At 42.2% G+C, this 12870-nt stretch overlaps 1 protein-coding gene across 1 annotated transcript; it reads left to right on the top strand.

Moving 5' to 3' along the window:
- The first annotated feature begins 1311 nt into the window (after window positions 1-1311).
- On the top strand, window positions 1312-7602 carry and1 (actinodin1). Its single transcript, XM_070853355.1, has 6 exons — window positions 1312-1384; window positions 4837-4982; window positions 5650-6072; window positions 6226-6480; window positions 6601-6834; window positions 7063-7602. The coding sequence occupies exons 1-6, from the start codon at window positions 1312-1314 to the stop codon at window positions 7600-7602; spliced, it is 1671 nt and encodes a 556-aa protein (XP_070709456.1).
- Window positions 7603-12870: the final 5268 nt, after the last annotated feature.

A 12870-nucleotide genomic window follows, 5' to 3' on the forward strand; every position in this document is an offset into this window, starting at 1 on the left:
ATGTGTGTGTTCACGTTTAGACAGAAGCTGTGGTTTGGCCCTCATTGAGGGTCTCTTAGAAGTGCTTATGTGGCACCTCAGCTCCCCTTCATTATTTCCTGATGTTTTCTCTCCTCTGTCCCTTTCTATCCTTGTTTTTCCTACTTGGGATTGTTGCTTCGTCCCCTCTCCCGAAAACAAACATCAGAGTCTAATCCTATGAGTCACATTTAAGGTCAGAAATCAATTATTAATCATGAATTTGTCACATTCAACTACTTCAACTCGAACTTCTTACCATCTCTCCACGTCTCCATCCCTGCTCCAGGCCCTCCCACCTTCCCTCCTGTCCTGCCTTTAATTACGCCCTCCGATTGGCTGAAACTTTCTGAAAGTCTTCCGACCAATCAGGCGTCTTGTTGAGTTGGCCCTCGACCCCCTCAGGTGGTCTCTGTGTGTGTTTTTTTCCTGTGTGAGTGTTAATGAATACTTGTTGCGTGTGTGTTTTGGTTTAAAACCTTGCCCGATTCCTTCGTCAGGGCAGTCTGTCAGAAGGGCCGCAGGGACAGGGTGCACCAGGAGCCTCCATCATACTCACAAACACACATACTCACACACACACTTAGTGTTTGAGCCCAGGTGGACTGAGTCACCTGGCCTGTCGGGCTTCATTTGAGTCCACATCTGGATCCGCACACAGACACGCTGATAAAATAACCACAGGTAAGAGACTCTGCAGTGATTCTGTTTACTTTGGAAGATTTAGGTACTTATCGGGGATTCAAGGTCAGGTTGAAGTCAAGTTTGGCTGCTCGACAACACCTGGTTCTGTTTTACGATGACAAACCAGTAGCTTCAGCCCAGCAAGGAGCCTTGTGGCAACATGTTTGTTTAAAGCCTCCAAATCAGAGTTCACTTCCAAGCTGCAGGGTTCACTTCACCCACTGGCCAGGTGAAAACAAGCACAGCTCTGGGGTCTGGGGTTGTGATCGGAGTGGAAATACAACACCTTGCAACAGTGATTTATAAGGTTTAGATCTTTTGGGGCTCTTGGTCTGAGAGGACCTGCTTCTAAATAAGCAGCTGTGTGAGGAATTTGTGAAAAAAAGCCTGAACCCTAACGCAGTCATTGTAGCATTTATCAAAAAGATGTGTGCACATCCATAGAAAATACAACTTTACTGTCATTAATGTATATTATTTTGGCAACAATACATCATCTGCTGTGATTTTAAGACAGAAATGAAGGAGATGGCGTGGGGGTTTTGGGGGTAAAGCATCGCTCTGATTGTTGGTGTCTGTGGTGTTGGCAGGAGCAGAGGAGGTCAAGCCATGGCTGGAAGGAGGAGAACCAGCTTCTCCGGTGTGTTTGTCACCACTCTGCTGGCTGTGATGCTGCTGCCTGGTGAGTACACAGTGGGAGGGGGAAACTGGGCATCTCACATCCCGACTACCAACTGTGGTAGTGGGATCTATATTTATATGTAGTGCATGGTTTTCATGTCTGAGCTAAAAATGAAAAAGTATGTAATCTGTTGAAGGAGCATTCACATCATTTACTGAAGTAAAAGTAGCAGTACAGCTCTATAGATGAACACCAGCACACGTTTTTTCAGGGAGTAAAAATACACAATGCAGAAAAGGAGCCCCTGAGAGTGTTACGGCAGTAAAATGTCACACTGATTGATGCGTTTCTTCCTCAGATTTAAATTCAGTTATCATAACTGTTGCAGATTCATTTTCTGTTTGATGAGTGAAGTAATGGGCCGCTAGTTTAATTTTTAACAGTGAAACATATTTTACAAGCTCATCAAATTAAAAATCAAATAAATGTAGTTGGGTAAAAAGTACAATATTTCATAGAAATAAGGAGAAAGTGGCATAAAATGAATATTCAAGTGAAGCAGCACCTAAGCAGAACTCGTCTAATCAACCAAAGCAGAATAAAACAGAAACGCCTCTTTCAGGTTTCACTGATTGTAAAACTGAATGAATGGATAGAGAATGAATCATTAAGTGAGTGATGTTCCAAATTACTGCGCTTTTCTGTGGCCCAGCATGAATCACTCAAGTCCTGATGACACGGGGACGCATTGACGAGGAAATGTCAGCTATTACCTCTCAGTGTTTGCGGAGAAACAGCAGTAATTTTCTGTTTTAAACGTCCGTAATGTCGAGCTTTTACTTCAAGACAACATAGCCGCCATTCAATAAAATCCCAAAATGATAAGGTGCGTTTGTGGGCGCAGAATAATGAGCTTATGTAATGTGTTTTGGATTAAAAAGAAGCACAATTTAGTTTGCAAAAGGTATTGTGAATGAGAAGTTAAACTCAAACATGCACTAATTTCACATCATTCAGAACGACAACTGGTCAGCGTTAATGGTGATGTTGATGGAGCTATTCATTCCACAGTGCGCATGTTATAATCAGTTTTCTGCTTTTCAAAGCCACACTGCATAGATTTGGGAGACGGTGAAACATCAGAATTACTAAATCACACGTAATGATGGTTTTAGGTCGAGAAAAACAGCTTATTCTGTGAATTGCTTCAAGTTTTACACAGTGGTGGAGAAAGTGTTTATATCTTTTACTCAAGTCCTCATTTCAGAATCTTTCTTCAGTAGAGGTACAAAAGCTAAATGTACTTAAAGTATCAAATGTACACATTAAGCAGTAGAATCACCCATTTAGTGAGGTATTATATTACTGGATTTTTATTACAGATGCATTACTGCAGTGTTTTTTGGTGTCACTGGTCGAAGTAAAGCACATTTTATTTTACTGGGTGAATAAATCTGTTTCAGAGCATCATTTAATAAGCAGATCATATTGTTTTGTATGTGCAACCTTGATCTTGGCAGCAGCCATAACTCGGTAAATGTAGTGGAGTAAAAGGCACATATTTGCCTTGGAAATGCAGAGAAATGGAATTATAAAGTTGCATAAAATGGAAATACTGAAGTAAAAGTACAAGTAGCCCAAGTGCACATTTGCCCTCCTTTGTTACTTTTCTTTCTCCTCATCCACAAAATTATTTGCTTAACATTCATATTTTATGTCTGGCTTTACAGTCTGTATATTCTGATCTTCTGTTCGCCTTCCCTGCTTCTTTTTAACTCCTCATGAATAAATTCTCCTTGAGTTATAGCTTCACAATCAGCGTTTCAAGGTTTTGTTTGAGAAGGCTAAGGGTTAGTTGGATTGTAAAGGGTTCCTGCCCTTCACCAGCTCATGGATACAGACTTAGACTATTGGCATGCTTGCAAAGAGTGATTGTAACTCAATTGTGCTTGATGTAGAACATAATGTGCCTCTTTAACATAGCCTGTGGTGTTCATTCGTAAATCATCTGCAACGCTTCCATGTGAAGACAGGTAGCTCCTCTGCCACCTGTTTCCAGTCTGCTCTCTATATTATTGGCATATTTACTAAAGGGGCCAGGCTCAAGTCTCTTCTTTCCTTTAAAAATGGTTTTTAAAATTGCACCGTGTGATGTTAAACGAGAGTAGTGGGAGGAAGAGTTTCTTTCATCGTTCCTGGTCCTGTAAAAAATTAGTACCTGTCAGCATCACCTCCTCCTCTGCCCTCTTAATGCACTGCTGTTTCCAGATGTGCCAGCTAGTTTTTACAAGCTCATAAAAAAAAAAAAAATTGCAACGGATACACAGAGACGGCATCATTTAGCCCCTCCTCCTCCTCCTCCCCCAACTCGCTCCATCACCTCGGGTCACCTTCACGACTGTCTTTGATTCTGTTTTTTCCTGAAAATTCATGCCTTGATGCCCTTCATTTGTGACCTTACCCGCTCCAGTGCACATCACATCTTCCTGATTACTTCATCAAAGCTTATCAAAACTCTTTTTTTTTTAATCAGCAGATTGAGGTTCCCCCACCCCCATTTCTGACACGCGTCACATAACCCTGAATTATCCCCACTGGATCGCTCTTTTAAACCTGTCGTCTGTTCCCCTCTTATTCTTCCTCCTTCTCCTTCTCTTCCTCTCCGTCTGTAAGGCATTAACACCTTTTCCCTGTAGAGATGAAAGAAACCCGGAGCAGAGCTGAAACTGTTGTTCCCTCGTCTGCAAGGGGTTCAGAAAGCACATATACGCGCGCGCACACACACACACACACACACACACACAGCTCTTTGTAGATTTTATAGGTGAGCCTGTAACATCAAACCCCATGCTGCGTTTTCAAAGAGCTGCAGTCGCCAGCGCTTCAGGCAGAGCCAATTACCTCTGTCCTGTTTAATGAGTAATATCTGCCTGTAACTGTTTGAGGTTTAATGTCATATATTATCACTTATGTATCACAGACGTGTTTAAAAAGTCAGAACAGAGAGTAAGCAATTTCCACAAATTAATCTTGACTTCAGCAACTTTTAGATTTTACATCTGTTTTCGCTTTTCTCTGTTTTTGTAGCACTCCTGTCTGCTGGACCAATTGTGCAAAAGCCAAAAGGAGATGGTAAATATGTGACTTGTATTTTAGCATCGGTGTTTGTTTCTAGAAGAGTACACAGTGGCAATTTGCAAGGGGTGAAAGACCATGAAAGTACTTTTTGATTAACACCCAAATTCATCACCGCGTGTGCCTCACCTCACTTTCAATGTAACATCAACACTTAGCCTTGTGATCGATATCTAATGTGATATAGCTGCAATTTTCTTGACAAGTAGAAACTATTAGGGCCTAATGATGTCTGACCCCCAAATACGACAAGTTTGAGGCCTTGAATATCTCATTATAAACTTTAACAGTCAAGAGAAAATCCTTGAGTTTGTTGTCCAAGTGGGAGCAGAAGCCTCTGGATCAGCAGTGCCTTCTTTTCTCTTCTCTGGCCTCAGTGGGAGAAAGTATCCAGGAGAGGGCGACTGCTGCAGAGTTGCACAGGAGGCTGATCCGCAACCGCAGGAACATCAGCTGGTACAAACAGCACTCCGACTTCTGGGGCTGGTACAAGTACTTCACTGACAACGGCAACCAGGAAGCAGTAAGTATACAAGTCTTCAGTGGAATTGAGGGATAATGCTATCTGCTCCGCATTAACACCAGCTGTCAGATGAGGTTAGCAACACATGGCTGAGCATTTAGCTGCTAAAGATCCAGGTATTTTCTGAAAGGGGATTGGGGGGGGGCAATAAAGTAAAAAAAAAAAAAGACCTCACTTGAAACAATTTTTCATTTTTGTCATAGAAACCTGATACTTTCTGAAAAATATCATTTACTACTTCCATTTTATCTTTGACCTTTCTTTAGTAGATAAAAATAAAGAAAAGTTGGTACTCAGTAGTACACTCACAGGTATTCTCTCAGGCTGCGTATTCCCCAACCACCTCCACTAATAAGGTGGGGCAGCCTCAAAGGAAAATACCAGGGGAAAGAAACATCCACGAAGCACTCGGCTCACAGCACCCCTCGCTCCTGCTCATTAAAGCTCATTGCTATATAGTAATAATTATAGATTATTCTCAGATGAGAGTATAAATACTTTCATCAACTCAGATCTTCTTCCATCTGGACTACGGTGTCTTGACAGTCAGAGTACAGTTCATCTTAACAGGATTTCCGTAGCGTACTACTTCAAAGTCTTTGCTCTTTCATTTGTGCCCATGTATCATCTGAATCAGCCCACCAATAAACTCCTCCTCCTCTCTCAGGTCCAGGAGATGGATCGCATCTATTTGGCCTACCTCCAGAACAAGAACCGCGCTGAGGGACGTCGCTCCTACAAGGCCTACTTGCGCCACCTGGGGGAGATCTACAAGTCCTGTGCCGATTCTGATGACCCCAACTGCGTGGCTTCCTCCACCTCCAGGCCCAAACCAAAGCCAGAGCCCCCCAAGCCTGCCCCAGTGAAAACCTGCGACCCCACCAAGGACCCCTACTGCCTGTATGCTGCTTTGGTCCAGGGCAAGAGTCCATACCTGCCTTTGGTTCTCCCAGTGCTCCCAGCTGCCACCCCTGCACCAGCACCAGTGAAGGCCCCAGCCCCTCTTTACGTACGCTCTGCTGCTCCAGCCAAGGACCCGCAGTCTGGGTATTACTACTATGCTCCATCCGCAGTGCCTTTCCTTACCAAGGTATGCTTTCACACAGCTAAATGTTATCCTCAAATTTAATGAAGAATTTAGCGTTGTCACTTTTAGGCTCATCAATTTACATCTCACTTGTACAGATTTGTACCTAAAAACCCCCATATGTGCATCACATCCGTCATATTTGTCATGCTGCAGGAGCAGAAAGCCGAGCTGCTGCGTATCTGCTCTTCAGATGACGTAGAGTGTCTGCAGTACCACCTGAGAGCAGCCAACGGGTATGCACCCTCTGCTGGACCTCTGCCCTCCTACGCCCACCTCGGCTGTGACCCCAAGAAAGATCCTACCTGCAAACCCAAACTGGTGCAGAAAGCCCCGTCTGGTCTCTACCTGCAGTACCCCAACTGTGATCCACTGCGGGATCCCCTCTGTGCCTACGCTGCCTCCCTCGTGGTATGCTTTATCTACCAACCTGATTGAACAGATTTTAACAACTGCTTTAACTTTTATTTTTACATTTGAATCTATGAGTATCATGACTTATGGTGTTTCTACTGTGATGTGTTCCTGCAGGCGCCCCGTGCCCCTAACCCCCCTGTCCCCGCTGGCCCTGGATCCTGCAACCCTCTTTTTGAAGAAGGCTGCAACCCTCTTTCCGCCACCAGATTTGCCTCTCCACCTGAGGCATACGCAAATGAGGACAAAGATGAAGCTGCTGCCATTCGCGCCGCCCCTCCTCCTGCGGAGCAGAACAACGACCCCTATGCTATGTTCAGGGATGCTTATGCCAATGCTAATGCTAACAGAGTTACTGATCCTTACGCTATGTACCGCCAAGCTAGCGCCCCAGCTTCTCCTTCAGCTAGTGACCCATACGCCCTGCTGCGCCGATACATGGCTCAAGCTCAAGTTAATGACCCATATTCTCCACGCATGGAGGCTGCTCCAGAGTCTAACCCCAATGATCCTTTCTCTGCAATCCGTGAGGCAGCGGCTGCCATGCATCGCCGCGGCCCTCCCACTCCCAGGCAACAGTACCCTTTTTCTCAGCCTAATTATGAAGAGCCTCCCCGGGAGGAGCGCCATCCTCTGGGCCCCCCAGGTAAAACCAAGGAGGGCTATGACTGCTTCATTGGCTACGATCGTGAATGTTTCCCCGTGAAGCCCAACGAGCCTCGCTCCGGAGTTCACCGCCGTATCCCCTATCCTGCTGAAGCCTACGAGCCCCACCTGAACCCTGACGGTACCCGAATCGGGGTCATGGAGCCTGACAACCCACACTGCGACCCTGAACACGACCCCGACTGCCGTCTCCGCCGCTACGAACCCGAGCAGACCCACGCTGAGGCCCAGCCTGCTGAGGAGGACCACAACCAGGGGGCAGCAGAGAGCGAGACGGAACAGGACCCGTACGAGGCGGAGCCCTACCAGAGCGGCCAGGAGGAACCTCACATGTCCTACCAGCCCCTCTCACAGGGCATGCCCAGCCTCCAGGACATACTGAGACGCTACGGAGACCAGTACCCCGAGCAGGGTGACCACAGAGCTTATGCAGACGACTACCGCAAGAAATAAACATGCTAACACGCATGCATGCAGATGGACATGAATACACAGCTCCCTGCGTTCTTGTAGCTTAGCCCTTGACCGCTTTAACGCAGCACGCAGTTAGTCCTTCCTGGACCACATATGGGACTCAAGAAGTTTATGGACCCAAAGAGCGAGTACGTGCACGTACATCCGCACATAGCTTCCAGCTGTAGGAGCACGCTCAGAAAGCTGAGGGTGTTCTAGCAAGGTTTTCATCTCTTTAGCTGCTTTAGACCTGTTGCTTTGACCTATTGCTTTCCTGTTTCCACCTCCAAACCACTTGAATGTGTAATTACTTCTCAATGCTCAGCTTTGCTTCTGAATCTATGCATCTCACATTTTTTATTTGTTTTTTTTGCTTTATGTCAGTGATGGATTATGTAAAAAAAAATTTTTCAATTTGAATGTTCTATTAAAAAGCTCTAGAAAGCTGTTTTTGTATTTCATTCCCTGAATCTTCACGGTTGACTCAAAAAGCATAAATGTGTTTTGAATGTTCAGGCGTTACATTTTTCTGACAGGTGTAGGTTATTGTATTTCTTTCAGTTATTTTTCCACTTTCCTCGCAGACATGCATTTCCACAGTATGTTCACCTATATTACTCCAAAAATCTTCAGTTTCTTGCTGAAAAGAGCCAAAATGGAGACTGTCATGCATTTCCCCACCATGAAATGTTTTACCTTTAGAAAACACTAACTGGCACGAATTCAACCTGACCATCTCTGCTGCTCTTAATGCACAATTGTCACTTTTCTCCCTACAGAAGAGAAGTCTTTCATACAGAGGGATACATTTTGGGTGGTGTAGCACCTTCAAGCTTTTGACTCATTGCAAAAAACAACAGGAAAACTGGTAAAATAACAGTTGTGTATATGTTAGAGTTATACTTGCAGCATGAATTTTTGAACATCACATACAGCTTACACCACATACAGCAGGGCATACAGCTTGTTTTTTGAAAAGGGTTTCTCTTTCCCCTTCTGTTCTTGTCTCTGACTTCATATTTTATATATATATATATATATAAATAAATAAATACACACAGCATGAGCGAGGAGGGTCACAGAGCAGAGGCTTGACTTTATTGATCCAAGAGCTCTTAGATATTAACAGCAGCAGCCATTCAGAAGTCTGTAGGGAAGCTTTTGTAGTGCTTAGAATCTACCTTTGAAACGAATTCACTACAGTCATCATCGTCACTGTGGCTCCTTCTAGAGACACAGGTATAACTGGGAAACAAAAGAAAAAAATTATGTTAAGAGATGTGTTTAAAGGGTTCAGAGGGTCTTAGGGGTTGACTGAGTATTTTAATTGAGCATACATATTAGGGTGTTGCTATTGCTATGCTACATGTGTCTTTTTCTGGAGTCCGGATGATAAACTATAAAATAAACATGAAGACCAGTAAGAGGAAGTAAAATAACAAGGTTTTGAGAAGATAAGTCTTCTACTCCATTATCTGAAATGGAGGTTGTGCGGTTCTGGAAATGCCAACCAAATGTTTAAGGCAGCTGAGATATAGACATTCAAAAATGTCACACCTGACAGAAAATGACCTTCTAAAAGAAACTAAAGAAAAAATGTTTTCTTCAGAAAGTTCTTTGTGGGATCCAACTTTGCTTCAGTGACTTAAAAAGTTGACTCAATCATTTGTGAGGCTGCAGTTTGAGGCTTGATTTTCCCAGCCAGTGTTTACTCGGATGAACTTGTTCTCCTGTTTGTCGCTACTAAAGTCACATTACTTGTAGCATCACAAATTCTTCTGCCATCAGTTTGTGTGCAAGTGCAAAGCTATGCAACAACACTTCCAATAACAGGTTGAGGAGCGTTGGTCTTTGAGTTTTTTTTACTGGATAGAACAGTAAAAATTATCCGATTCAATGAAATAATAAAATACCACAACTAGGGTTAGGCCAAATCAAAATGATTGACCAGTGCAGTGTGTCACAGAGCATTGAGATATTTCCAGTGAAGGAAAACAACAACAAAGACACTAGATTAACAAATGTATAGAACAGCTGTCAACTTACTTACATTGCCAGTGATCAACAAGAGTAAACAACAGCCTAACAGTAATTTTAAGTATTAGATTGTGTGTTAGCAACACATTAGCCTCAGCCAGAAGCTCACTTGGTTCGCAGTAAACTGATCACATAAAACAAAAATAAATAAAAACCAAATCAAAAGTCAGTCATATATCATTTAGATTCTGTTGACAGGCGGAGAGGAGATGAAGCCTCACGCTTTCCACAGACTAAGACTGATACAACCACCATCTTAAATGGCATTTCTGCACCTTTACTATGTGTAATATACTGGCACTGATGCATAAATCATTTTACTAATGAGTTAACATGTAGTTGTTTCTCACCTACCCTATTTTTTTGTGAGTTTTATGTATGTTTTGCGTTAATTAGCTGTTGTAAAACTGATCTGTCCCTATGGGGATTGATGAAAAATCAGTCAATCCATCCATCCTTCCATCATCCAAGAGTGGGTCTGGTTGAGGGAAATAGTTGATAGGTGCACAAGGAAGCCTGTGAAATGTGGAGTCATTGATGATCTCATCTTGCCCCTCCTTCACAAATGTGCCTGCAGACTAAAGCTGAGCCCTGCAATTATGTCCTCTGCAACTTTCATCCTTATTTTTTTGTTTTTCTTTTTTTCCCTGGTGTGCCCTGCAGAAAATCCCTGTGAGTTACTGTAAATTTGCTCTGAGGAAGTTTCCACTGCAATTGATGTCTTGACATTATTGATGAGTCTCCTTTTTGTTCACAGGGCTGGAGACCGTCTGTGTTCTGCCCTCTCTTTTATCTGATTTTTGCTTTAAACGATGTGTCTTTATGAAATTAGCTTCCTGAAAATAGAGCCTGCAGTTTATCTTCAAGAATGTAAGCACAGACAAACAAACAATGTTGGAGCAGTTTAATCTGCTGTAATAAAGATAACTGAAGACAGTTTTTAAACGAGCCTGGCTTTGTCCCAACACACGAAAATTAACATTAAGACCTGTACATCCTGTGAGTAACAGCACGTACAAATGTTACAAACAATTTTTTACAGGCCCATAATAGGCTATATAATAAGTCCCAACAATGAACTACAAAAGATTAAATTTACAAGATAAATCTACTTACTGCTGAAGTTGTTTCAGGAGAAACACTGAGCTGCTCCATCTGTTAACTTATGTTAGCAATTTCTAGCTAACCTTATAGGTTGTCATTATATTAGCAATACTACCAAGCTCAAATGAAAAGTCATTAAATGAAGATTTAGTCTGAGCAAAAACCAGGTAAACCAAAAACCACTTGCTGTGCAGGTAAAAGAGGAATTTGTATTTCCCAAAAAGTTGATATGTTCCTTTGAATTTATGCTGAGGCAAAAGATGATATCTGTTATTTCCATTTGTATTATACAGCATCTTGTTCTGCTCTGATGTGATTAAAATGCACTGCAAAAAGATCAAGAGAAGGTTCAAGTTATTTAACGGTTTGGGTGCAGCAGCAACAATTATTTTTAAGTAGCATGAGGCTATAAACACAAATTACACTCCACTTGCATTTAAGTGACAAATTGAAATTTAGAGTCAGTTACTTCAAAACCTGGAGGTACAAAATGCATAACTAAGATTTTCTAGTTGTTCTCGGGGGCAGAAACAAGAATTATCACCCATTGGGCAACAGCGACACAACAAACAAAAACTTTTAATTACCTATTCAAACAACAAGAGGTTAGAACAATAAGAAAATAGCTGACTTCATCTGCTAATTCAAAAAGCAGGGCGGTTTAATGATTTGAGTCAGCCCATAAAATACTACATTTAGTCTCCGTTAAACAACGAGGGGCAGCACGGAGTCTCCAGAGAGAGGAGATAAACTGATGATTGCAATTAGAGCAGGCTTCTAGGACTCCCTTTGGAAATATAAAATACAACACAAACATAAATTCAGGGAAACTAATGGGTGTCCCTGCATTAAGTGGACCAGGTCCTGTGAAAGGTAAGTGAAGCATGCGTTTCCTTTATAGGCAGAGGAAATAAAAAAGCTATGTTGCTTTATAGAGAGAGACCACTGAGAGATGACAATGCTGTAAAAAGTTTTTTTTTAAAAAGCATGAGGGGCTGCATCTTTAGCTCTGTGTTTGGACCCCTGCAGGGCGAGACAGTTAAACTAATCAAAGAGAAGACAGCATGAGACAAACTCCACCTCCATCTATGATGGCATGTCTCACTAAAAATACACACAAGTGTCAGCCCTGAATATATCCATCTGCAGCTGGAGGCAGACAGACTCAGTCAAACCCCGTGGAAGTCAGGACTCCCTCTGGTGGCTGCTGATGCACGGGAGAGGGCGAGGTGGACATCAGTCACTCCTGTCAAGGCTAATTATTTCTTGAAGACTAACAATAGATTACACTGTCAAACTAATTACTGTACAGCCTTTACACCTCTGTCCTGTCGTTAGCTGTTAAACAAATGTGTTATTTACACTCAAGACATTTAATACCACCGTACATTTACCTCAAATGCAGACAGAACTACACTTTATTTGAAACCAGAGTTTTAATCTGCTGTTGATGCTTTTTAGTAATTGAACAGTCTCATCACACAGCATAACACCACATTGTTGCTCAAATCTTCAATTTTTTAACACAAACTACTGCGTTTTATAGAATTAAAGTAGAAGTACAATCATTTTTATCAACTCCATAGCACATGTAGGCTCATGTACTGGACATTTTACAGAATCAATCTTCATCCAATGACCTCAAATCTCATAATAAATCTTTATTTATTATTATATATTTTGTCATATAGTCAATATGTTATGTTTTCTTCATTTCAGATTAGGCTGAAATAATAAATACAGTAATTATGTTTATGTAGCTCTTTACAAGCCTAGTCACAGATAAATGCATCATCAATTATCCATTAAAAAAAGGTTAAAAAAAAACAAGAAAACAAAACAAAAATCTGGTGGGAAAACAGATCTAACATGCACAGCGTTAATTCTAACCACCACTTGAAATGAAAACTGAGCCTCCATTTGAAATAAAGATGGGGAGAGCAAAAATAAAATGAATTCTGTTGCTGCGTTGCCACAGAATCCGACAGAAATCAGATCCTCTACATGACTGGCAGATAGAAATGACTCATACGCTGTAATGGTATATCAGCATGATGCATCACCTAAAATAAGAGGTGTTACTTCTGTCACCTTGTGTTCAGAGCTGGTATCAGGTGGAATGAAGCC

The sequence above is a fragment of the Pempheris klunzingeri genome, chromosome 21 (genome assembly GCF_042242105.1).
Source record: "Pempheris klunzingeri isolate RE-2024b chromosome 21, fPemKlu1.hap1, whole genome shotgun sequence".
In the NCBI taxonomy this organism is placed as follows: domain Eukaryota; kingdom Metazoa; phylum Chordata; class Actinopteri; order Acropomatiformes; family Pempheridae; genus Pempheris; species Pempheris klunzingeri.